This window comes from Aythya ferina (genome assembly GCF_964211825.1).
Source record: "Aythya ferina genome assembly, chromosome: 9".
In the NCBI taxonomy this organism is placed as follows: domain Eukaryota; kingdom Metazoa; phylum Chordata; class Aves; order Anseriformes; family Anatidae; genus Aythya; species Aythya ferina.
In genome coordinates, this window is record NC_140305.1 from 17,413,917 (window position 1) to 17,441,726 (window position 27,810).

At 45.0% G+C, this 27,810-nt stretch overlaps 1 protein-coding gene across 26 annotated transcripts in view; it reads right to left on the reverse strand.

Moving 5' to 3' along the window:
- Positions 1 to 27,810, reverse strand: part of LPP (LIM domain containing preferred translocation partner in lipoma) — a 381,557-nt gene that overhangs the window by 16,385 nt on the left and 337,362 nt on the right. For all 26 annotated transcript variants that reach the window (XM_084529025.1, XM_084529005.1, XM_084529011.1 and 23 more), the window contains 2 exons: positions 3,506 to 3,684; positions 661 to 781 (listed from right to left, as the gene is read on the reverse strand). In XM_084529025.1, the coding sequence (XP_084385151.1) occupies positions 661 to 781; positions 3,506 to 3,684 (300 nt within the window). The remainder of the gene's footprint in view (positions 1 to 660; positions 782 to 3,505; positions 3,685 to 27,810) is intronic.

Sequence of the window (27,810 nt, forward strand, 5' to 3'; positions counted from 1 at the left end):
AACCTGCAACTGCAATAAGAAATACGTTTGGTCTCATTTTCTTACCCTGCCATCTGGCTGATATATTATCCAGCAAGTAACACTTGCATTGAGGAATTCTTGAAGGTTCTCTAACACAGCTGTTCTCACATGTTAATTGCTTTAAGGTGATTTTTCTTCTGTCTTCAGATTCTTACCATCAAAATTATATGAAGTGTGTAATGAAACTTAACAGGAAAGTAGCACAAAAAGCATTGCACTGAACAAGAATGATCATGTTTATGTGTCCATTAAAATTCTTCAACCCAGAGCCATATGTTGAGTTTCCTGTACAATCTTGCTCAAATTCTAACACACATTAGCTTTCATTTTAAGAACATAAACATGAGCAACGTTTGTGTCCAAGCTATAATTTATGATGCTCTCAAATATTAAGCTCTAATTAACTGAGTCACATTCTCTTGCTCTCCTAATGAACCTGTTATGAATAAGGGACCTGATTTTCTTCTCATTTGCGCTGATATAAATGAGGAAAAATTCCTTGCATGCTGGAGTCAATGAAGTAATTTGATTGTAGAGCCAGTGTTACAATAGGGTATGCCTGTAGTGTTTATAGCATGAGGCAGCAATGAAATTATACCAGCCTTTGCTTTCTCTCCTTCTTGTGATTAGAATACTAACCTCACACCGGTAGCACTGGACATGGAAGTCACGATCCAAGGCGACAATGCGGACAGTCTCCTCTTGTCCTGGGGCCGGCATGATGGGCTCCTTACACACTGAACATCTTGGTGCAAATTTCCTGAAGAAAGAAGAGACTGCCCCAGTTATTCTTAAGCTCAGAGCAAAAGTTTTTGCTAACTGCACCAGGAAGGCAGAAATGTGTGCCTGTGTATAAATGGCATATGCACGTGCAGACATCACATTTTGCAGCTTTGCACAGCTGCCTCCTTGGAAAGAAGGCAGGAAGGAGCACTTTCATCTTACAATGCAATTTCAGGCTTGCAGAGTATTAAAGAGCATCTTGCAGACTTTTAGGAAAGGTCTTAAAGAACACCTGACAGTCAGCAAAGCATATTTTACCTGCCCTAATTAACAACTGAAGTATCTGTTGAGTCACCCGTGACTGTGACACCAATGCACTGCCACAATGCTTAGGCTCAACCCTCAACCTAACTCTAAGAAAGTTTATCCAGTTCCTAAGGTTAGAAAGATGAGCAGGATCTGCTCCTAAAGCATCTCTTGGAAAAAATAAAAATCAAATATTAAAAACAGGCAATTGGTGAAACACACCCTTGGTAAAAGAGGCAAAACAAGCCTTTTATTTTCCCACCTTATATTGTCCACTACATGAGTTTCTGGTTATTTCATGTATGTTCTGGTTTTGCTCCCCCATCTGCCCATGACAAGGGTTGATCTCTGCTCCCAGGCAGGTGGGTGTGCATGGGAGCATTTAGCCTGTGGCAAATAATTACTTGCTGTTTTGGTTCAAAACATATTGGTACCAATTCTCTGGCTGCAAATTCTCTGCTCAGAAAAAAGAAACTTAGACCTACAGAATCTGCTGCCATTTAATGAGAGACAGGGTCATGGGCTATGGAGTGACAGAGGGCAATGCTTATAGCAAACATCAGAACACATGGAGATCAAAGACCCTTCTCCTCTGAAATATCTAAGAAAGATTGACTTTGCCACCCAGCCTGTCACATGAACCACCCCAGAATTAACTAGCTTAAAAAAAAAAAAATCTATCTGTACTAGGAATAAAGAAAAATATTAATTTCACTGGCAGCAGATGAAAGATGTCTGTGTAGCTGCGATCTAACGGAAAAATGAATTAAACAGTGGCGATAGTGAGCACTCTGAAAAATAACTTAAATGGATCAGGATATGACCGGAGCTGTAATCGCAGTTAATTATATGCTGCTTCATGCAGGCGCTTCCTTGTGCCATTTAGCTCAAATGCAGTGCTTAAAAATACTTCAACATTTTGCTGTCCAGGCCACTGCGGGTAATTCATTATGAGCCAAATATTAACTTCAGGGGCCCAGAAATGACTCTTGCAGATTTCAAGGGAAGTGGATGTGCTCCTGGGGGCTCCAAGCTCAGGGGGTACCTAAGTGTAGCATGAGCATCAGGAACTGTTTTATTATCAAAACTGTATACAAGATGTGGAGTGCTTGACCTCCAGACCAGAATATCATTGCTGATCAGTTAAAAAGGGGCTGGCCAAAGTCATGCTGAATGCATGGCAACCTGGCCAAAGACATTCTGAATGTCCCACTAGGTCTTCCGCTATTCCCCCATCACCTTCCCCTCCACCTTTTGTTCAATGATTTTATGTCCTTTACTTGGATTGACAGCATCCCGTTTTCCACTCTCAGAGCCCTGAGGTCCAGATCTGTTCACTGCCAGAAGACTTGAAGATGGACATCAACCCTTGCTCATAACCTTTCTCCAGAAGGAATATGAACCTCAAGACCTGCAGGACTTGAAGGAGAAGCAGCCTCCAAATCATATCTGGTTTGGAGAGAAACCTTTCATGCTGGGCCTCTGCTCAGGACCAATTTCTATCTTACTCGTCTTCTGACACAGAAAATCAAACCAGCACACAGCCATTTCAGCACCTGTCAATTAACCCGACCTATCTGAGCTCCAGGGAACATCCTCATGTTGGATTTTAACATGCGAGTTGATCGTGGCTGCTTTCCTTTCTGTCAAGTCAGTCTGCTTCTTTGAGCTTTCAGGCCCACACACTGATGTCACGAGGCTCTAATTAAGTCTACCCCCTTAGAAATTAAGAGATAAATGGTTGAGATGTAAACTCACATTTGTCAGTATTGATTTCCTCTTATAATTGAGGGGTGTAATGTGTCTGTCTTTCCCATACAGGGGAAACATTTGTGCTCTGATTATATCTACCTGTCTTCCTCAGATTAGCTGTGATGATGGGGGTGGTAGCATGGCAATGACAGAAGCTATTTGCAACTATACCTTTCAACTTACTTTAAATAGCGGCTTCACTATAAATTATTACCAGGGCTGTATTTTTAGCAGCTTTAAAATCTAATTAGCAACTAGAAACAAGAGGAACTGTGAGCATCCTGTGGACACCTAGATCCCTCTAGCTGGTAAGCAAATACCTGCAGAGTCCAACTGCACAGGACCTCTCCTAATTGCTTGGTAGACAAAGGGGAGAGACACTGATGTGGAAGTGCAGGTAGAGCCAGGGAAGAGAAATGTGCACGTGCTGCAGGGGGAGTGCAAAGCATTTAAAACAGAGGAACACAGGGGATATCCATAAATTCAGATCTAAGCAAGATCAAGCATCAGCAGCTGTTAATCAATTAATCTTGCCTGTCACAGCATGCCTGATTGAAGCAAAGCTCTGATGGCTTCTTAAGAGTCTTCAGAGTAAGCTGCAGAGGGTCCAGAGCTTTTTGGACACTCAGCAAAAAGAAAAGGAGGATTTTTAGGAACAAAAGAGAAAGACAAGCAAAGCCACTGAGAGCAGCTTGGGACGTACTTATGGAAATCCTCGATGCAGTGGATGTTCCCACCGGCATCCACGGTGAAGGGGATCCCATCCAGGCTGCGATGGCACATCACACAGGTGAAGCAGTGGGGATGGTAGGCCTTCCCGGTGGCTCGGAGAATCCTTTCCATGATGGGCTTCGCACAGACACTGCATTGCTCCAGTGTGTTCTGCAAATAAACGTATACAACCACATGTGAGTGCCATCTCAGCAAGACACTGCAGCTTCTATAGCCAAGAACACGAGAGTTATGCAGCCTGTGCTCCTGTGTGCTTTGCCTCCATACTGCCCAGCCTGGACGACCTTTTGCAGCTGAGTTATCAGAGACAACCTCCGTGATGAGCAGTGCAAAGCTGAAGCTCACGTTCCTGGGGCTGTACAGAGACCCCTTAACTGCTCTGCAAATACAGGTCTCCTAAAGAACCTTCATCTGCCTCATATGTAAATCAATATTCTTCTACCAGCAGGGAAACTGCTGGTGAGTCTGGGGAGAAAAAACAGCAACCACAACAAAAGCACTGCAAAGACAGTTCAGGATGACCTCATGTAATCGTTTATCTCTAGCCCACCGTGTCTGAGATGGCTGAAATGCCAGCTCCAAAGCCAGGCTATTTTGCCTCACAGCTTTTATGTACTGGCCCGCTCCTGAAGCACTGGAGCCAAAAAAACACCTTTCAAGTGGGCTGCACTGAGTGATTCACCCCATTTCAACTCTCACTCAGCCCTACAGTCAGTTATAGAGAGACCAACACAACTGTGCTTCAAAGAGTTGTCCGTGAGACACTCCAGCCCTCCGGACACCAATGTGCAATTCACCATTTAAACCAAGCACCCAAAAGACACGTGCCATGACTTGAGGGTACGACATACATAGATGCTACCAGTAAGTCTATGGCAATGACCTGAGTCATTTTGCTGGACTTTAGGAAAGCAAAATTTTACTCACTGCTCTTGCTTGATGAACCCTAGAGATTTCAAACAATGTTATCAATCAATGTTTGAATCCTGGATGAGACAGAACACCTATGATTACAATACTGCTTATGACTGAGATACACAGAAATGAGGAGAGTAAAAAAAAAAAAAAGAAAAGAAAAAAAAAGGCACAGAAATATAAAAAGCTGCTGAAAGGCAGCTCACGTTGACAAATGCAGGAAGGCTGAAGTTCTGCTTCCTCATGCAACAAAATTCCCAGGGAAAACAGTGCTTTGACTGACCGCACTGTTATTGCTTCTCTGAGCCAATATTCTCAGGGGTAAGATCCAGTCCTTACATGTGCAGCCAAGACGTATTGTCAGGAGATGAATCACCCAGGAACTCAGAGAGGTTACTTCTGCACTCACACATATGCTGTTGGACATTATCTCTAGGCTGCAAATCACAAGGATGATACAAACATATAAACACACAGGTTCATATCAAAAGATCAAAAGGATTGTTTTTGGAAAGGCTGATATGAAAAGTCCTGAATTTCAGCCCGTTTGAGAACTGTCTAACACATTTGTAAAGAGAGCACAGCCAGACTAGCCTTGGTTTCAGACTGGATTTTGCTTTATGCTTTGTAATAATGGGCAGGAAAGAATTATTGCTGGCCTTTCTGTCTGGTTACTGTCACCATCATCATCATTATAACAGTAGCTGGTATGCCAGAAAAAGCAAGGTCAATAATTTTCTCCTTGGAGGAATAACCTGGCAAAATTACCATTTTGCTTTGCATAAGCAGATCACATCATCTCAGTCCACATCCCTGCTGTTCTCCGTACTGCCAAGGAAGGAATGCTGTATATCTGCAGATGCTGATGGAAGATTGTGCCACTCGTAAGGCATCTATGACAACTTCTGAATACGTACAGGTACGGAGCATTTGCCTCACCAAGTCACTGCTTGCCTCGTTTCCAACAGTTGCCAGCAACAGAGGCCAAGGGCAAATGAAATCAGGACAAACAAATACGGTAATTGCTGAGGATACGCTCCCAGCCTCCAGCAATTTCTGGCTTAAAGACTTCCTAAGCCAGAGCTCAACTTCTCTGTGCCCAATAGCCTTGAGTGGATGGTCCTCCCATGAAGTTTCCTGATGGCTTTCTGAACTCTGATAAACACTGAGCACCCACAACCTGGAGTTTCACGGCTTACCTATGTATCCAAGAGCTGCCCTGCTAAGCAGTTTGCCTGGTCTCCAGACAGCAAAAGTGAGCAAAATCTACCTGGTGCTATGAGCGGAGCACAAACCAGTAGCTGCCATCCATCCCACAAAGGGATTTAACACCAAACGGTGTGGCCTGGAACTGCTTCACTACAGACCTAACACAGCTCCTACTCACGTGTTTCAGAGAGAGTTAAGACTGCAAGGGGATAATTGCCATCATCTTGCCTGACATCTCATGCTGTGATGGCTTCGGTGGGAGTTTTGCAGTGACCATGGTGGCAGGTAATCACGTTTCTGGATTATGCCTTCAGAAACAAGTCTTCTACTCCCAAATCTCAGCTCGGTCACACTGTCTGATGTTCTCACAGCCAAACACGACGAGCATTTTAAATTAACCAACTCCTGATTAAACCGATACAATCCAAAAATCAGACCTGAGAAATTTATTCTTTTCATCCTTCCAAGTCTGTACCAGTGAGGAAAAACAAAGTCATTAGTTTCAGACTACAGCTCACTCCCTGTCTGGGAGTATATTTGCTTAAGCCTTTTTCCCTGCTAGAACCCTGGCTCGAACCCTTCTCTTCAAGGTGTTACCACAAGATGCCAAAGGGAAAGCTTCCTTGATTCACGCCCATTTGACATCGGGTTGCTGTAAGGCAGGATTTGGCCTGTGGAGCTAACAGGGTTTTCTTTGATTCTCTAATCAGGTTATCCCACATGCCTAAATGCTGCCCCAGCAGCTAACAACCTGCACAAAGGTATTTCTGCACATTATGGGAATAGCTTTGCTGTAGGATTTCAAGTTCGGCTTCTTGATTTTGCTCTTTTATGGTTCAGCTAACTCTCCTAGCACTTCTTGGAGCTTTTAGGCCTTTAGAAAGCCAAACAAGATGAAGAAAAATATAATGATGGTGCTGGTTTTTTTTATTATTATTTACTTTTCCTCCTGAGCTGCCACTGCCAGCCCCAGGGTGCCTCTGATGAGCTACGCAGAGCATCAAAGTAAGACAAAGAGAAGAACCAGCTAGGAAACATCAGACCTAGGTGTTGTGGTTGAATTCGTATCAGAAGAATACAGCCCACTATCCAGGAAGGGCTGAAGGGCAAGTTTACCACCATTTTCCAGTATTTTTTGGCTAAGAAGCAGGGAGTGACCTCCTTTATTGGAGACACTTGTGTCTCCAACCCTGATTTTGGGGGGGTTTGAAAAGGACAAGGCAGGAACAAGTGACACAATCCATTTCTACATGGGCCTTGCATTAAAGACCGAGTCTGGGTCCAGGCCTCTTGTGAGCAGAGCTGCTTATCCATGGCAAAGAAGAAACATCTCAGCTGGGGAGAATAATGTAAACTAACACATCTGAAAAGAGAAATAACCCCAAGTGAACATGCACTAAGATGCAGGCAAAGAACAGATGAAGCGAGCAGGTTATCAATTAGTTGCTTGCAGGTAAAGACGTGAGAGACTTAAAAAAACACAGCCCAACCAGCAACAAAATGGGAACACCTATCGGATAATAAATGGCAGGGAAAGTCATTCAGGGCCTCCCCGTAGCAACACTTGGTCCTACAGAGACACAGAAACCCAACGGGAGGTGCTCTGCAGATGGTGGGATTAAACGTGGGAAACAAGATGAAAATCCAAGCTGCTGGGGAACAGTTCTGGGGTGCAGGAGCCATTAAGGACTGGAAGGGGTTGAATCCCCTCCTGAAAACTGAACGTCCCAGATGGAAAGCTGGCAGACAGCTTCAGGAGCAGCGCTGCAGCGACAGCCAAGCAGCCTGTGGGCTGCAGCACATCCAGCTTCCCTGCTCTGGATTAAAACCCCCCAGAACCAACCTTTGGGTGACAGCAGGAATTCACAACATGGTACAGCACACGGAACCTCCCACAATGACCTAGCAGTAAATGCAGGAGAAAAGCCACCAAGATTAGTCACTGCTGCTTATGTGCTGGCAATTCATCTGGAATGCTAATGAACGTAACCTCTCCTGCACTCCGCATGGCAGACAGAGGAGAGCTCATGCACTTGGACACGAGGATGGTATAGCTTGTTTTGCTGGGAAAGGGGAGGGAAGTTGCTGGAATAAATTACATTGGCAATTCATGCGTGGGGACATGAACTCATTTCGTGAGCACTGGAGAAGAAACATTTTTGGAGTGACTGCAGAGGAGATGGTATTAGCTGCGGGAACCAAAAGTGACTGTTGTGCTAAAAACAGGCACACGGTCAACTACTGTAGTTGAACTGTAACTTAGTAAAGTGTGGTAAGTGAATTGCTTTAAATCTTGTGACTCTGTCCTTCATTTCCTCAGACTGTGAGGAGAGCGGAGCAGGAGACATTTTCCCCATTGTGGGATGATTTTTGAGGCTTGAAAATATTTCCATACTTAAGTGAAGACAGAGCGCTTTAATCTCAAAAAGTCTGGTGAATTTATAAACCCCAAATTAGATCAGGTCAATTGAAACGCTGTACTTCATATGATTTCAAATGGTTTCATTTAGGGCTTTGGTCTGCAAACATATAGTTGGATTATAAATTAAATATAAAGCAGACAGTGGTGGAGGGGTTAAGTGTCAAGATGTAATTTCAACACTTTCAAAACCTTTCTTTTTTTTTTTTTTTAATATAAAAAGAGCATTGAAGACTGAGACCCCAGTTCCCTTCACAAAGTCCTCAGCCGTCCCTAGTGATGATTTACCATCTTTCTCCATAGATGCGTAAATCTTGGCACATGCAGCTTTTAATTCACTAATGACTGGCATGAAATTCCCTCCTCCCTATCCAAAGGGAAAAATCTAGGCATGTGTGGGTTAACTTTTCCTGCTTACCTTACCAACTGGACACGTTATTAGCAGTGGGTGACACTTTCCTGCCCTTTCTGCTGCTCTCAGAGGGGTAGGTGCTGGCAGATCTCGGCTGGATCCCTGCCGCTCAGGTCACATTGCCATATATCTGTGCCAGTGTGTATGGGGGGAGGGAAGAGGCATGACCCCTGACAGCCAGAAATAATCTGGAAAAAGTCCCTAATTCAGCCACAGTGGTGAGCAGTGAGGGTGCTCTTTAGGTGGTAGAGTTTGTTTTGCTGGGAGAGGGGAGAAAAGATGCCGGGATAAATTACCTTGGCAGCCCTGCAATGCTACCAGTGTGATGTGGGTCGGTGCTGAGCACACAGCTACCGACAGCTACACAGGGTAGGCTCAGGCCCTGGAGGTTGCTGTTTTCAGTGGCTTTCAAATAGTTCTTCCATTCGGCTCGGTTTTCAGTGGCTTTCCCAGCACAGTAGCAATACCATGGCTGGCACGTTTCCCCTCTGCTGGAATCTGCTTTTCTTGTTAGGATCAACCCAATTCAGCTTTGTGTTTTTGGACTCTGAGCAGCTGGAGGTGAATCTGGCCCGGAGTCCTCCCAGCATACATGGTGAAAGAGTCCCTTCCCCTTGCCCTGTAACTATTAGAGACAGACTAATGTATTTTTATGGCTTGGGTGAGTAGTAAAAATGACAACAACAGGCAATCGAGTCCACAAATGTGCGATAGCATCAAGACCATAATTAAAATGGAGCAGGGTTCAAGAAGAGGTTCGTGAAAGATTAGCAGGTATCAAAATAGGCTCTACAGCGAGAGGAAGGAGCTCCATTTGTGCTTTCTTAAGACAGCTATCTTACCAAACAGAGGTTAAGGGATTGCTTTACTATCATCTGAGCATGCCCACGGGTGGAGAGGAGACCCCGAGAAGGCAGCTGCTGGATCTGGCAGGCTCACAGGCTGCCCATGCTAACTAGAGGTAGATATTTTTAACAGTGAACATAATTAAAATTAGGAACAGGGTGATGTCTCTCTTGCTCAGCCCTGTTTTACAGAAGACCCACGGCCATCTCCAGCGCCAACAAGTTGAGACCCATGCTGGAACACCAGGGTTAAGCGATCTGCTCTGCATTAGGCTCAGCGTCCGACCACAATCACACTGACTCCTTCCAGCTAAAAATCCACAAGCTGCCTCATGTTGGAAGTTACTTAACTGCTCTTTGGCACTCGAAGCTACTCATCTTCTGTGCATTCCTCGCTCTGACAACACTGGGGTCTTTGTCACTTAAAAATGGCAGCACTTAGGAACTTAACTGAGGGATTCGTACTGTAAATTTTTGGGCTGGAAGGTAAAACGCCTGGTTTTACTTCTGCTTTTTCCATCATGTAACTGTCAGAGGCAAGGCAGTTCCCTGCTCTGTGCCTCAGTTTGCCTGTAAACTTAATGGCTATAGGAGTTGCACAACCCTGGGAGAAACAGGATGCTGTTACATTTGATAAACACTTGTGAAGCGGTCTGTGTGCCCAAATTGTTTCTTGATGGAAACGAGATATTTAACAGCCACAATTCCAGCTAATCTGTAATGACTGCATGCACCTCAAAAGTCCCCGAAGTCTGACTTTGGGAAGCGCAGGATGGGGGAATAGGTGTTGCAGTGCTTCAGTGTGGCCACTGCAATTTGCAAGAGTAAAATATTGCAGTCTTGGGGAAGTGCTCTCTAACTCACACGACTCTTTTTATCCTCTAAGCCTAGGAAATTTTTTCAACAACAACAATTGTAATCACAGATAATACTACAGTAAATCAAGTAATTGTTAAGGATGCTTTCAAGTGCTATGTAGAGGAACTTTGTTACACATCTTGGTAATCAGCTCCCGTTCCTTCAGTAATTTTCCTTCTGCTGAAGCTGTGTGTCCAAACCTTCTCATATCTTGACATCAAAAAAAAAAGAGGAGCAGCACATTCCTCACACAAACCCAAAACAGTGCATACTGTACGTCAGCGAGCCCTGCTCATGCTTTCTGTTAGCACTGCTGACCACAGGTACAAACCCCAGCGTAACCATGTGAAGTCAGTTGTGTTGCACCAGGACTGCAGCTGGAGCAACAAGCGTCCCACCAGGCTTCTGGAGCACTGAGAGATGAGTGTCAGCAAAGCAGAGCACCAAGTATGAGCCTGCCTTGTCTTACTGGATCATCCACCCCAGATTTCTTTAATCCAAGGAGATCCCAAGCTCATGACAAGCCCTCCAGCCCTCGTTCCAACCTGCTGCATAACGCACTGCCTGGGGTAAGATGCTGATTTTCCAAGATTTCTGATTTGAAGGAAATCCCTCACAATCCCTCCCAGAATGCTGGAGGTAAGCAGTTTGTTCCAGGCTTCAGCGGCTCAGCAGAACTGGCACAGAGCTGCCACCAAAATCCCTGGACCCTGCTGGCGATTAGCATCGCTCCAGACCCCGGGGTTGCTACCTAGGGATGAATCACCCGCCGGCTGTGCCAACTGCAGAGCAACCATCTTCAGCTGGCTCAAGGATTTGTTGGGCTTCTTTCTACAGCTACTGAGGTTCACTCCACTGTGAAATAAAACGATGATACGCCATTAGCTTTGCTCCTCAGGGACAGGAAGAATACATTGCACATTTTGATAGCCTGTGCTTTTACCTATAATTAACAACACGCCAGGTGACAGCACCTACAACCCAGCCACAACACCGGGCTGCACGGTACAAAGTGCTTTAGGGGATAAAGCAAAGCTGTTCCCTAAAAGCCCAAGAGCTTCCAGTCCTCGCGCTACAGATGCTGCCTTTCTTGCCTTACACGTTCTCACCATCAAATCCTTCTCTTCCCTCAAAACACGATGTGCCTGACCTCGTATGCCACCCTGGGAGTTTTGCCTAAATAAGGCCTGAAGGATCTGTCCCATCGTGATTGCTTTCCGCACAGGCAGCAGGAATTACACGCAGCTGGGAGATGTGGCAAGCAGGGAGCAGCTCCACTCTGCTCCTTGTTTAGATACAATTGTGGACAACACAGAGATATAAAGCTTAATTAGCAACGCTGAGGAAGCTGTTAGAGAGGCATTTTAAACCGCTTGCAGTTTAAACTGATTAGAACTTTGAGAAAACAAAACAAAATTGTGTAGCAAATCGTTAGGCCAAAATCCAAGTACAATTGAACCGCATCAAAGGAAAAACAAAGAAGTTACTATCAGCAAGAAGTAGTTTTTTTTTTTTTTTTCTTTTCTTTTTGGTAGCGAATTTAATTTCATAGCCTTTAATAAACCTGATGCTCCAATCCAAGCTTGCCACTCTGGCAAAGCGCTTAACCAAAATAACACTGGAACTCATAGTTGGCAGACTGAAGAGGCTATAAATTGGTCAGATCTGGGTGGAATACAAGAAAAAAATCCAAAATTCCATTCAATCTTCCTGTTTTAGAATTTTGATGTAACTGACCATTGACATGGAAATGTTATCTTGACCTTAACTGCTAAAGCTGACTTGCGGAGGAAAAAATGACTGACTCTGTGACATTTCGGTGGTTATTTATAGTTCCCCTCACCCTCTTCTTTCTTGGTCTTCTTACATTAGAAATGAATTCTCGCCCGCCATGCTTTTCCTGAAGGACTGAGCAATGCAAGAATTTGTGACAAAAACTATCAAGAAAATGGAATCTGGTTGATTAGCATGGAAATAAAGTTTTATTTGAAACTGTTTTTGTCAATAAGGCAGCACCCAGCAAAGATGAGCTTGTCTATTTATTTCTTTTGTTACGGATTGACCACCAGCAGCCCTTTAACTACCACCTATTTATATTTAAAGTTGTTATTTTATGCCTCCCATGTTCTCCAGGAGAGATTTCATGGAAAAAACAAAGCAATGGAAAAGATGGAGGAACTGCTTAAGAGCCTGGATATTTCTAGAAGTTAGAAGAAAAAAAAAAACAGGCAGAACCCTTCCCCTCCACTCTTCAAGAATAAAAACCTCACCTCTTTAAGCCACAAGGAGAGGCACACAATCCATTTTCCCCTTCCTATTTCAAGGCACAGATAAGGGCATGTCTAAGCTGCTTCTAATAGCTACCAAAGGTTCAATATTTCAGCTGAATATCAGTTTAACATCTGTGCCTTCCACCTAAATTACTCGAAGAGAATGCAAAGCTCGTACTCCTCTCACCTAAGTCACAAGGGACAGTCATGTTTTCTAGTGGCAGGGAAAGAGCACTGGGGACTAAGGATGCCTGGTGTCTGTCCTTGGGCTCAGCAGTGACTCAGAGCTTCATTTTATTATTTTCCATCTCCGTGCCTCACATTATCTGCAGAGCGGGTTCAGTGTGATATTGGGAGGCCTGTCATGCTCTGACAGAAGTAATGTCACCGGTTTGAATGCCAAAGCTGACACCTAGAACTACCAAGAAGTAAACAAGTCCCCAAAACAACAGAACCAAAACCAGCAAGATGAGATTTTCTTTTTTTTCCACAAAATTTCATAAAACTGCCACTGAAGCACCTTTTGAGCACAAGAGACTTTTTTCAGTGTATACATACAAGTTGCGAAATACAGGTCATGGCAGCGGTTCAGCATAAAAATAGCTGCTTTTAATAGATAACGTAATCCAATATAAAGCTTGGAAAAAAACGCAACAGAACTCTCAATGCACTTGGATGCTGCTGCTACCTGGACTGACAGTGAAAATATGATTCTTCCAAATCTCTGAAGTGTTCTTCAAGAGCTGCCAAATGCATTTAAGTCCCTGATGTGAGGAGAACATGTTAGAGCCTTTAGGGCAATGGGAAACTTATCTGTGCCTGGAACACGAGGGCTGAAACCTCTGTAGGTGCTCTGAGATCCTTCCAAATTGAGAGAAAATGTAGGTTTTCATTTTGTATTTCTTAAAGAAACTCTCTTGAGTGAAACGTATTTTAACGACTTTGGAAGAACATTGGGCAGGGATGACTGGCAACAGGCACTGGCCACTGCTGAGGATAACAGCAAGAAGAATTTAGAGAGTCACTGTAAGGCAAGACTTGTGTCTACTCGTTCCCCACTATGGTGAAGGGGGCAGTTTTTTTTTTTTTTTTTTTTTTCAGGATTTCTTCAGAGGTTTGAATCGAGTTATCCCCTGGAGCGACACCCATTCTTCTGTCTAAAGTCAGGCTCTAATTAGAAATAAACGCAGGCTGCTGAGTAAGTCCAGGGTCAAATATATCCCCTAGCAGGTACTGGGATTATTTTTAGATGTAATGACATCCCTAGTTCTTTTCATTCAGGTGACCTGGATGTTTGCTTCAGTTCCTGGTCTGGAGAAGAAAGTTCGAGCTGCCTGCTGAGATAAGAGTGACAGAAGAGAAAGGGATACAAAGAGGGAAATGGAGACAGCTATATATGGAGAATCTAGATGAGACAGAGCACATGAGAATTACCCAAGGAAGTCTACAGTAAGATGTGAGAGAAATGAAAAACAATCTGCTTTCTAGCTGGAGACTGATACTCCACCATAAGCATCCATCCATCACCCTCCTTCCTCTACTACAAGATGTTTTAAGCCAGAGAAAGATGTGGAGATGTAGACATCAGCCCCTCTGCAACTCTAGCCTACCTCCGAGGGCAATTCTGCTGGAACTCCACTGCTATGGACATCACTGACAGACAGTGACATAGGGTGGGGAGAAAAAGGATGGTACATAATTTCTTCTAACCCCTACAGACCTGTGCTATAGACCAGATCCTCTGTGCCATCCTTGGATGGATGTGTGAGAAATGACTGAAAAGCTTTGGGCTACTTCTTCCATTCAAATATGGGGGTGGGACTGGTGGGCAGAAGCTTCCTTGCAATACAATTACCTAGTTTATCTAACATCTTGGTACTGTTCTGTTACTCATGAACTGGAGATATTAAATCTCCTTGTGAAAAAATGAAGTTTCCTTACTTTGGAAAGACAATATGGATACTTGGACAAATCCTGATGGCAAAACCATCGGAATACAAATGAAAACAGGCTCTGTGATCTGCTGTCGAGAGCAGATGGACATATCTGAGTAGGTGGTAATTCTCTGGTGTCAGCAAGGTTAGTCAAGGATGTTCGCTCTAAGTCATTTCTTTCCCTTTCATCACCACAAGAAATTCTGGATTAATTTGGAATATGAAGGACACTGGTCTGAGCTGTCAGGAAGGTTTATGTCAGAGCAGAACAGACTGAAAATCAAGCTGACAGTTGGCATTTCTTTACCCGCTCTTTTACATCACTTGAGGAGGCTGCCCTGTGTATTATTTAAAGTTGAAAAGCACAGACACTGAACATTGTGCTAGTCAGCTAAGTGTCAGCTCCTAATATATACTAACCAGATTACTCCGTAGTTTGTGAAAGCAACACCACCAAAGGCTTTCAGCCAAGTATTACATTAAAAGAAGAAACAACAGTCGAGAAAATACAGTAAACCCCAAAGGTGAATGGAGCTTTTGAAAAGAAGAGATTAACTTGGGCACACAGAGCAGTACCACAAGCACCACGGTCTTGTGACAGTGCTTGAGAATCAACAAGCAAAGGAGAGCAGCAATGGAAGAAGAAACCAACTCATCCAGCCTCACCGTTCTCCTAGTGACACAGTTACATAAGGAATGTGCATTTATATAAACACATCAAATGTATAATAAATATTATATAACGTGCCCATTCTCCAGTCGATAGCGTCCTCTCGGCGCATGGACTTTTGTGCTGAAATCAGTGCCTATGGAATATAGAGGAAAAATGACATTATTCCAGGATGACTGCTCTGTAACTTTTCCGTTCTGTTCTGGGGATTTTATTTTCCACAGTTGTGGAAAAAAAGAGTGCTCTGGTGCTTCACATAGTATTTTAAAATGTCTGAGATCTTTCACAGTCACCTGCACCGGTGGTTGTTTCTTATTAACTGCTGAATTGCTCGTTTCCATCCTAAATCAAGTTACTTCCAACTTTCCTTTCTGAATACCAGAAACTGTCTTTTCCCCAGCAAGAACATCTGAACACCCAAACTAATCTAACCCTTGCCTTCTGCCAAGCAGCTCATGCAAAGTAAAACTGGTATGGTTCATATCTTTCCATAGCTGCTGATTTAACAGCTCTCCTAGGAACAGAAGGAAGGGCCATCCTTCACCACACGCTAAATATGGATCAGGTCCAGGTGCAAAGGCGCGAGACATCCTGGTAGTAACACGTGGCTCATGTGCCTGACCAACCCAGCTACACACATCGATGAGCACTGGTGGTCTCCTAATGGAAAAAACGCGTTTTGTTGCTGGCACCATACTACCCTACTGTGCAAAATGATCCCTCCTCCCCTCCCGTACCGCTACACCAGCTTCCAAAGAGATGAGGGAAAAGGACAGAGGGACAGGAAGCAGTGGTGAAGGGTGTGGAGCTAGGAAGTGACCTAGGACTTTCTGAGTCATCCTCTTTTTTTCCGGGTTTGCTGCTAGGGCAGCATAGCCCAGCTCTGCCCTACCTGTAAGCTTTCCTATGGAAAAGTTAATGTTGGCTCCTTTGTATGCGATGCAAGTCCAGCGGGCATCCTCCTGCCAGTTCTGCAAGGGCAGCTAAGGAGTCTTGCTGGAAATCTGGCCCCAGAGAGAAACAGCAATGGAAAGCAGCCATTTCAGAAGCACGTTATTAAGCCATCAGACCAGTAGCTACAGGATCCCCATGGAAAAGTTGATCCAGGCACTTCGTATAATTACTTGAGCCCTCCCAGAGTCATTTATTCCCCTTTGTGGTTGGCAGGGAAAGTCAATATCTTCTCGAGCTGCAAAGTCATAGGGCTTTTTAAGAAGTCCAGTTTGTAGGTGAAGATGTTTCTCTTAGCAAAGCCTTCACTTGAGTACACTGCTCAGGAGCGATCCAGACATTTCACAGAGCTAATGCAACAAGTTCAGATGAGCACGGCATGCGGTCAGGTTTACGCTTTCCATTTGCTTTACCTACATATGTTTTAACACTCACATTTTTAGATGAAGAGGAATAAAAATAGATTAATTGTACATACTGCCTACAGTACTGCTGGACTCCACCTGTGGGAAGGAATTGGAGTTTAAATTTTATTAAAGTTGCATATGTTTCCAGGAGGCTGCTAATTATCCTGTGTCTTTTATACAGTATTTCTGGCTCCAGGGTCTCTCTGTACTTTTCTGAAAGAAACCCAACACAAAAATATTTGAGCTGAGATCTGGAATGCGTGACTGAAAACCTTGCACTCACTCCAGGGTTCATCTGACCCTACGTATCCTTGTTCTTACCAAGCTTTGGAAAATGCTTTGAGATCTGCCGGTGAGAAAATACTGCCTGGATACCAAAGACCTGTCTTTCCAATTCAATTCTTCTGCTTCTATGAACTTTAAACTCCACTGTTTCTCTGGCATCCCTAGCATTACAGCTGGGTGTAGAGCTGATCTTTTCAAGGCCTGATGTGTGAAGTAATTCACTTTGGGTACAGCCTTCCTTTTAACTGCTAATCGCTCACAGTCACACGCAGCAAAGTGTCCTTGGGGACGGGGTGTTCTACATTTTAGGGCAGTTAATTTGAGCTGTCTTGTCTTAAAGACATTCTATGCCTGCAGCTTGAGTTGGGGTACGTTCAGCAGGTTAGAAAAAAAAGAATAAAACAAAGCAGCCCACAGCCTCTCAAGTCAAATCCCAAGATGGCTAGAAAGAAGGCCAATTTTTGGAAACATCAGCTTTTACCTCTTCTGACCTAGATGGCTGACCACTCCAAGCACCATCTCCATAAGTGCCTTTCTTGAGCTCCTTGAACAAAGGCAGACAAATCCCCAGTGGCCGTAAATCATCATCATTCGGTGGTATCAGCTGGATTTAATGACATCTGGACCTGCCATGGCAGAGGTCTAACAGGAGGAACGTGTTAGCTAGCACCCTGCACAGGACACATGGACCCTGCCAGCATATGATGTGCACGCTTCCCATCTTCCAGCCATCCCTGGGCTCTCTGCTCTCTTCTGGGAAGAGTACAAAAAGAAATCAAGACACCACCCCTTCTACACCAGCTCCACGGTTTGTGAGGTCCTTGGCACCACCACAGCATTGTTTCTGTGCAGAATCCCTGGCAACTGATCCACTTCAGACTTTTAGTGCTTTACAGGTTTAACATCAGCAAGCTGAGCTTCTTGACAAAAGATCCATCACTCGTCTCACGGGACCTCCTCCACATCACAGACCAGAACCATCACTCCAGCTCCAGCAGAAATTCATCGAGAGCTGTTGAACTAAGTTGGGATTCCATGACAGCGTTCGGCCTAGTCTAAAAACATCAAGAGATGAAGACTTATCGCTTACCAGTCTCCTTTTGAACCAGTAGGAACTGGTCATACTGTTAAATTATTTGTCTCATTTCTGCTGTGAATGTTTGGCTACCGCTTCCACCATTGTTCTGCCTTTCACCACTATAAAAGTTGTTCCTTTAATAGCCAGTACCTCGCCTTGCACATTACATCACGCCACCTCTGGGAAGCTGAACTGTCTGAACTCACTTTCAAGTATTTTTTTCCTCCCACCTCTGGCTCCTTTCTTCATCCTCTTTGGTTTTCAGTATCCTCATAGGAAATGGAGAGCAGACTAGATAGGGGATTCCACTCTTCCACCAACACTGAACTTGGGTGCAAAACCACTTCAACTTCTTCCCTCCCGGCTTTTACAAGTAGGCCTTTTGCAAGGGTTGGCATCAGCCAACACTGGAAGGCTTCCTTAGCCGGCTGTATAGAAAGCTGTGCTCCTTCCTAAGCAAGGCACTTTGCAGGATGAGCCTCCACCTATAGATAGAGTTGGTGTGCCAGAAGATGCTTGTTTTCTTCCCTGGAAGAAAAGAAGGCCTCCCTATTGGGTGTATTAAACTAGTTTTGCTCAAGCGAGCCCAGGACATTCATCAGTCCATGCCTCTATTCCACTGACATCTTACTAAGCTGCTATTTTTCATCAGCATTTTTTTTCAGCATTGTTAACAACAGCTTACAGATAAGCCTAATAGTACTCAATGCTTAACAGCTCTGCAGAACAGCACTAAAAATCAGTTTTAGCCATGCACTATCACATGAAGGGACACGTCTCTTTCTCTTGTAGAGACAGTCACACTGGCCTCAAAGACATTGTTGGGAGAAAAGATGACATTCAGTCTGCCTGGGTACTGTCATGAGGAGTCTTAAGCAGAAACCATTAATAAGTTGTATTAGTTAAGGACATTTCTAGGTTTGTATAAAGAGAGGTAGCTACTTCACACATGAAATAAAAAATTCAGCATGTAGAAGGTTTGGCAGAAAGATTTAAGAATTGCTTCAACAGGAGAAAAGTGTTTTGTCTGTAGTAAGGGAAAACATTTGCTAATCACTCTGACAAGCCCCTAAAAAATAAAGAGCCAACACTGGTTACTATCGTGTAGGGGATAGCTGTAGTTAAACACGTCTGAGTGGCAGCATTTTCAAAGCTACTGATCAAGCCTACTTCTGCCAAAAAGAAAGGACTCAAAATCATTAGAGATGATCCTATGGCTGGAAGAAGGGAGAGAGCTTGGAGGCTGACTGTTCACCAAAAGGTAAAACTACAATACAAAAGAAGATATATTCCCGATGAAAGACCTTTCACAAACAGAACCAGAAAAAGATGGAAAGATCCCCAGGGAGAAAGATGGGAAGCATCTGTCACAGCTGATACAGAGCAAGGGGAACCTCTGAAACTCATCTAAGCATAAGGGAGTTTTAAGCGTATGGAATTCCATCTCCGTAAGTTACAGCGTTATAAGCCCTTTGAATTATTCAGTGTCTTTTGGATGTTACACTTTTGTCTGCTGTAACCTTAACTCGCTTTGAGTTAATGGTGATAATACTACATCAAGGTATTTAAAGCTGGAGTACCAAGAGGCTAGCGATGGCCTCTGTCAATAACACACTGCTCCAGCACAAACATTTTCCCCAAGCTGCTCTGACTACACTAGCACACAGCGAGGTGTAGAAGAGAAGACCAGCTAGGAGAAGCTCCCAGCACCCCCAGACCCAAGTGCTCAGCTGACTGGATGGCCATGAAGTCATTCCATGCACATCTCAATCAGCAGTTCATTAACACCAACCCGTTTCTCAGGAAGGAAAAACTGAGGCATACTGAAGCAACTCAAGCTGAACAATAACAACAACAAAAACAAAAAGCAGCAGTAGAATTCAATGCAGGAATCCCAGCTGTGAGATATGGACCCAGGACCCTGTTCAAATAGCTGAGCTCCAGCTATTTTACCTTAACCACCGTTCCTATTTCCTTGCTCCAGGGAGCTTTCAGCAGCATTGGCAGGCTCAAAGCTAGCACACAGACTGAATTAGGGATCCTGGAGCTAAGGAAAGAACTGGTAGGCACCTGAATGGCCATAACGATGCTCAGGGCTAGGTGGAACAAAGGGCAGGAGGAGGAAAAAGTCATTTCCCAGCTGCCTCCTAGAGCACAGACTTTATAGGGTACATGATACGACTCAAACACCAGGAAGACATCCAAGGAACAAGGACGGAAAAACTCAGCTGAACACAGTTCCTGCAGCCTGGCCACACCACCCCAAGAGCTGGTGCTCACAGCAGGGCCTGAGGTAGCTTACTTCCCCATACATCCCACACAGGGTAAAAGCAGCACTACAGGACAGCTGTCCCATGTTGGGACCTCTTTGCACTGTTTCTGCCCGTGAAGCACCAGGAATTCCTTCTTTTGACAGACGTGTGAGTGGCTGGTGATGTTTTCCTCTCCCCTTCTCACAGGGGCTGCCATTTGGCACATACAGGGGGCACCCATCAGCTGCACGTGCATCTGAGCTTTGTGAGTCCCATGTAGCAATATGCTACCTCAGACATGCCAGATGAACTCAAGGTGTAGCAGAAGAAGAGTGGCACAGCTGGACCCCCCCATTTTTCAAATCTGTGGAAAGGATTTCAGAGGGTAAGGCAGCTTTTACCTTCTGCTTTCGTATGCCAGGATAGTTTTCTAAATGGCTTGTGTGTTAGATCCCATATACTTAAAAAAACAACAACAACAAAAAAAGTCGTTTTTCTACCCAAACCTGGCTGGAAGAGCAATCTATCTACAGAAAGGGACAGCTGCACCATGCACATATGCACAGCTGAAGATCTTTCCTGTACGACTCCCCCTGACCGTGTAGAGAGCTGTTAAGATGTCAGATCATGGTTTGTTGCTCTCAGGGAGGCTGCTGCAGCACTCAGTCAGAACAAGTTTACGTCTTGGAGGAATTAATTTGTCTGAATAATGTCATCCTGGTTAAACAAAATGTTAGGGAAAATATTGCAGCGTTCTGGTGCACCTCCTTGAACTGATGCCTATATATGGGGATCAGCCAGCGTGAAAAGGATCCTGCTGAGTCAAACTAGATTATAGCAGCATTATTTTATAGAGGCAGGAGAAAAGGGGAGGGAAGGAGAGAGGGAGGGAGGAGCTAGGGAAACCTTGCAAAAATGCCAGCTGTTTGACATGTTAAAGCAAACAGCGTGGAGATGAAAAATGCTACCCACTTACACAAGTGCAGAGCCAGGTCTGCTGACAGTAGCTGCCGAGGCTTTTATTCCTTCCAGCTTTACAGGCAACAGAGTTGTCAGAAAGCAAGGCAGGCTCCAATCCCTTCCTGGGCATCAGGATGAGCTGGCTGGGTTCCCACTGGGTACCGGTGCCACAGCAGCATCTCGGTGGTGAGGATGTTCCTCGCACGGGGAGGATGTCCCGGAGCGCCTCGCTCCGAAGGAAGGAGGCAGCTCACAGGCTCAGCTCTCGGAGCCCCCGGGGAGCCGGTGCAGATGGCAGGGAGGGAAAACACACAGGCTTTCAATGAAGTCCCCGAGGTGCCTCCATTTTTCATCACCAGGCATTCGCGCAACCATTCACGCGCTGATGGTTCAGTGCTGGCTGGGGACAAGTCATAAATGGAGCGTGCCCTTGGGGGTCTCGTTTGCAGAGCTGGGTCTGCAGCATGTTCTTAGAGCGAGCCTGGAGGGCTGGTGTCCTCTCTCCAGCAAACAGCTTAACCTTACAGCCATAGCATCAATTCCTCTGCCTGTCTCTCTCTGGCCCAGCAAATATTTACCTATGCAAAGCAGAAATGCTTACCCAGGAGAAAGCGAGAGCTACCTCCATCAGCCATCTGCACCCTGCAGTGCAGGGGGACAGGCTGGAAGCTAACTCTCCCTTCAAAACCAGCCCTAAATAATCTCTATTTAGGTCACTGCTCTGAACAGTCCAAATGTGGGAAGGGTCTGTGGGTAGGTGAAAATCCCCTACCCTAATTATGCTATTAAAGGAGAGACCCCACCCTAAGCACAAAAAAAATACTCAGGCTGGGAGGAGGAACCTCTTTCTCAGGCCAGAGAGATGTCAAAGCAAGAGGTTAGGCTTGCGCCTCTCTTTGCCGTGCTTTTATTCAGCAGTGCTGGCCTCAGTGGATCAAAATCCCTGTGCTTGGTTCTCCTGGAGAGTGACAGAGCATAACTGAGCATGGTGGATTGTGCAAAGAGTCGTGCTTTACAACACTAAGCTGAAGACCGCTGTGGTAGCAGTGGAAAAACACTTCTCCATCCTCCACTGCCCAATGCCAGAATATCAAATGCAACGCGAGGCTAGCCAGGGCATACAAACGCATGGTTCAGAGGGAAAAATTCAAATGGATTTGAGTCATGGGAGTACATCAACAAAAAAAAACAATTCTCAAAAATACAAATAAAACCTATCAGTCATGTTGTAGCTTCGAAAACCAGAATTTCCTCCCAAAGCCAGCAGTAAAACAGAAAATTTCCATGATTACAGGATGCATCTCTGTCTGGAGCTAATACAGGCTTCTTTTTTTAAATCCGGATTTTTCAAACCCAGTAAGATTTGTGTCTAACAATAAGAATCCCTCCTGGTTGGCTAGACAAAGTGATCTTGCCACTCCTTTTCGACCCCCTTTTCCTACAGGTGGCATCGTGTACCTCTGCCCCCATCGTGGTACTCACCATGGAACAAGATCCACGTTCACCTCCTTTTGCAGTCAGCAACATTAACCCTGTACTTTTCTAAACAGAGAGCTGGAGCAGGCTGGGAGCCTGTGGCAGAAGGACAAGAGCCAGGGTCGTTCCTGACCCACATCTTCCCAAGGGTCCCTCCTACCCCCTGCGCATCCCAGGGTGCTTTCTGCATGCTGGCATCAGCAAGACCCTCTCCTCCAGGCAGCCTCTCCGCTCATCTCCCCCACACCTCCAAGAAATGGTAGATTTGGGGAGGTTTTGCCCTCCAGTTGATGAGGTTTCAAAGGCCAGGTCAGCCACCTCTAGGGACTGCTTCCTAACCACACAAATCTCATAAAACGTTCTGGGCGTACCACACCTCCACTTTCTTTTCCTGGCTGTGCCTTCAAAGAAAGTGGTCAGAGCTGCCTTTTCTGGTGGAGTCAGCCCCGAAACGAGGGTGAATTAGAGCATGACTAAACAACCAGGCCACTCAGGAGCTATAGGTGGAAGAAAACCTACTTTCTAGGTACTCAGATGGGGTTTGCCTTAAATACGCCAAGCAAAGGTGACACCGACACCAGGGCGATTGCAAGAGGGTTGTAGGTAGGGCTGGTTAAAATATTCCTCCCTGAGAGCTGCCAGCAGGCCTCCACCCTCACTCCTAAGAGCCGTGCATGTTCGACCAAGTATGCAGCTTCCAGCTAGATGAAGTTATCTGGGATGAATCCCACCACAGGCATCAGACCCATTTAATAGAAATCCAGTTGTCGCTGAATCACAGACAAAAAATGTGCTCCCTTAAAGGAATAACAACAGTAAAAAACAAAGCACCCCCCCCCCCCAAACTCCCTGCGTGTAAACAACAACAAAAAATAAGTTGTTTAATACATTTTATAAAAGTAAAACCAGAAGAAATGCTTTGCCTCCAACACATAAGGAATATATTATTACCACATTGTCTTCAGTGATTATTCAAGCAATGCATTTAAACGTTCAGGGAGAAGAATGTTTGCTAAAATATTGTTATGTAACATGGGGAAAATGACTAATTCAGCCCTTGATCTTTTCATTTCGCTCCAAGTAAGAGTCACTAGATCTTATTCTCTGGTCAAAGCAGCAGCATAGCCGAATTCTGACCCAATTCCCCTGGTGGCTTTTACAGTGGGCCGATCCTATCCCCCCCCCTCCAAACTGAGTTCCTGAGCATAACAGATTTCTGTACCAGTCCTTCAGGGCTGCAAGTTTCCAAAAACAGGTGGAATAAACAGAACAGACTTCGCTCTGCTTCCTGCTGGAGGTCAGAGATCATTTGCTTCCAGTTCCTCATGGCTCACATGGAGTCAGGAGCCGTGCACATAAGTCAAGCAGTGCTGACTGCATAAAGCCATCATAAGCATACTTCAGCAACTGCTGATTCACAGAGTGGGTTTGCTACATGAATTCCTCTCCTGATAGCAGGCAGAAGTTATTGAAGATCTGTCCTGTGGGTATCCTTATTTCCAGTTCATTTGCATCAAGAGTATACGTAAAAGACAAATAGGCCTGTCTGATCTTACGGACACCTACTAGAAACTTTCATTTTCCTGTCCCAGTGTGCATGTGTGGGGAGGGTGGTACAGAAATTTGGGGCTTATAAACCTAAAAAGCCATTAGTTTTATCTTGAAGTTTCATTTGTTTTATTTTTTTCTTCAAAGCTGTGACCCAGTCCAACCTTTATTGGAGTGAAACCTGCTCCACATCCACAGGACTAAGTTGATGCTGACCCTAATGGGACGTAGTTAGGGCTGGTGAAAATATTTTGATTATAGCTTCAGAAATGCCCTGAACTTCCCATTCCAAATGGAAATTTCCATGGGAAATATCTGATCCTGACATTCTTCTGAGAAGCGTGGGGAGAAAAGAAAAAAAACTCTGTTCTTGGGGTTTTATTTCCAAGCTTTGAGATTCCATCCTTCAAAACATGTGATTTTCCCTTTTGCGGGAAGGGGGTAAGCGGGGTGAAAGCATCCATTCCCAACCAACTTCAGTTGAAATCTATTTCTTTTGCAATTTTAAGTACGTGTCCCTGAATGACTGGAGAGGTTTCAGTCTTCACTTTGATCAACACTGGCTGTGTTGCCCCATCAAATGATGCGGTCACAGCTCAGGTATCTGCAGTCCTCCGACCAGGATTGTGTTTATCCTTCCTCTAACCTCCAAATAGGAGCATAACGCCATGCATGATGAGATGGGCTAGATAAGTCTAGATCTTGTTTAGCTTGGAGTTAAGAGGGAGGAAGGTTATTGAAATCAAATGTTTGGGATTTATCCAGATGCTCCCACAGCCAGAATCCAGGCCCTTGGGGCCAACCCTATAAAACATTTGCCATCTTTTCCTAAGGGCTTCCTCAGATTGAGGTTCAATGGTACTCACGAGGCTCTGTCACCATACGAACCTTTACCAGTGTGATTTACCCAAGCTGCCACAGGGGCCATAATCATCACCCACTGAACACCTGTTACAGCACTTCTGTTATTTTTAATTAATGACAGCCAAAGTAAAATCATCAGCTCAGCCCTCCCTGAATCTGCCCTGAATCCATGCCCTCCTTGGTAACAGCCAGACCTCCTGGCAGTGGATGAAAATGCAAAAATCTGCTAACAGCGAGGCAGAAACCCCCCAGCCACACTGGAAAAAGTTTCAGAAAGCAAACAAGGTTCCTTCCCCAGCTACAGCACGGCTTATTTTGCAATTAGGAAAGAGAAGATAAAGGGATGAGTGAATTTCCTGCTGTGATGGGGCATTTGCAATAGAGTCCCTATAACTACATCTTGTTCCTAGCGGTACCAATCTACACAGTGCTGGGTTATTATGTAGTGTCTTGGACTGCTTGGAGGTAATAAGCATTCACTGAAAATGGACTGCTATTAGCCACCGGCAAAAGCTGATTATAATAGTGCCAGCACTGGAATATGTTTTCCACCCATTTACAAGAGGAGTAAAATAACAGGAGGAAAAAAAAAAAAGATTCACATTTGCCAGTGTTTGGAGCGTAGTGTGCTCTACATACAATTATCGAGAGAATGACAGGAAATTGACCCATTTACGCAGAAAAGTTCCTATCGTGTTCTGCACTATTTCATTTCATGCCCATTTGAGAACAAGTCATTTCTCTTCAGGGCAGAAGATAAATTGTCAGCTCGTACACACATCTCTTTTCATTGCCAAGCACAAAAATATCACAAAGAAACATTTCCCTGCCCTCTGCTTAATTTTCTTCTTCTTCTTCATCTTCTCTAATAAATGGTGCTAACTATAAAAGTCAACGGACTGTAAATAAACTCAATTCTATTCCTACCTTACCTTATGATTGATTTTTGGACATAATGTATTCCACCCACAAGGTCTCTCGTCTGATTCAACCACTTTTCTCAGCACCAGAGAAAAATGAGATAACAGCCTTGGTGGAATAGCTTTATATAAAAACAGAAACATTTGGCAACTGCAGTTTTCTTAACAGCACACTGTAATACACGCCGCACCACATCGCAGCCCGGTGGACGGGCTCTGTGTCAGTACCGAGGATGTTTGTGCTGCTGCAGGAGTCTCCAGTGCAGTGCCTTCAGTGTGCGTTTTGGCAGAGGTGCTGTCAGCACTGCCATGGCAAAGAGGCAGCGTGAAGCAGCTGGAGGATGTGTGGGACAAAGCCAGGGAGCCACAGCCATCTTCCCAGCTCTGCCTTACGACTTAACTTGCCATGGGAATCAATCACTTCTCTCACCAAGTACTTGACAGGGGGCAAAAGCAGCAACGGGATCACCGGAATAGGCAGAAAATTCATAGGAGAAGAGGGAGCAGTGACCTGAAGACAGCAAGATCCAGGGAGAGAAGCAGCACGTGTGGGTGAGAAGAAAGAGCATCACAGAAACCTCTACCTTCTGGGCTCAGCTTTCTAGAGAACTGAGCGCTTGCTCTCTCCCTGCTGCTTTCAAGGGACAATGCTCAGCCCTAGTTACAATCAAGGACACAGAGGAACGCAGGATTAAATGGAAGTGCCAGCAGCCCAGGTCTGCAAGCAGAATGCAGGTGTCTCCCGCCTGGTATGACCGGAGAACTCCTGATGTAATGATGAGCCTCGGGCACAGAAGAGCCAGCATGGCAGTAGTTTTTACTTCCCAACTCCAGCCATATCCTTCAAACACCCTTCCAGTCCTCAGCTTTCTTTTCCAGTTCCTTTAAGTCAAAGCAGCTCAGCAAACCCTGTGTTCACACCACCTTTCCTGCAGCTGGCATCCCAGCTGACACACCTCAGTTCATCGTCCCAGCCTCTCCTCTTTCATACATCTGCAGAGAACAGTGCTGAACACACTGTTCGTTTGCTCCAGGACTTCACATTTAGTTTGTTCTCTTGCCACAATTCTGTCACCTGGATATTGGCTTTGCTGTGCTCTTCCATCCTGGAGCATCATTGCCAGGAGTGAAATTTAGTGACCATTTGGAGCAGGAAATGAGATGGGGAAGGGAGCCCGGAGTCAGAACCACCCTCAGCAGTTGCAGCTTTTCATTACTATGCACAGGGCAGAAAGCTCATGCTCTACACAGACAGCAGTCATGGGAAATGCTGCTCTGACCACTTTTGACTATGATAGAGCTGTATAGAATATGAACTTGGGAAGCGCCTTGGGAAGGAAAGAGCCTTTCTTCAAAAACAAACAAAATGTTCAAGGTCCTGATAATTCACACCCAGACTATATTTCTTTCCAAAGACTATTTCCCAGTTAAGACAGGGGATTAGCAAAGTAACAAAAGGAGGAGTTCCCAGGTCAAGAATCATTTGGAAATCTTAGCCAAAACCAAATTGTTGGGGTCTGTTCTTTGTCCCAGGGAAAAGCTGTTTGCTGCTGCTCCACACAGAACACAGCTGCCTCTGAAACCCAGAGGCCGCGTATGCCTACAGGGAATGTGAAAAAGGGGGGGAGAAAAAGAAAACATCGCTCTGCCTTTCAGTGAGAGGGTTTTGTTCCTCCCTGGCTGACAGCACGGACACTTGGCCATGTTGCAAGAGAGCAGCAGAGAGCATTACCTGCTTGGAAGCTGTACTGCTGTTCCCCACCGTGAGGGCAGCCAGATTTACTCAACTCCCTAGAAAAACAGTGAAAGCTTTAAGAGACACTTTTACCTTCCTGTCTTCATCAGCTGAGGAAAGAATTTCCTGTGGCTAATTGCACATTTTAGCACCAAGATAGCGATTGTCCTCTAACTGCAAACATCTGCCTCCAGCCTGGGGTACAGCCCAGCTGCAACCACAGGACCTTGGGCACCAGCACCAGGACAGGATGGTGGTCCCCTGCCTC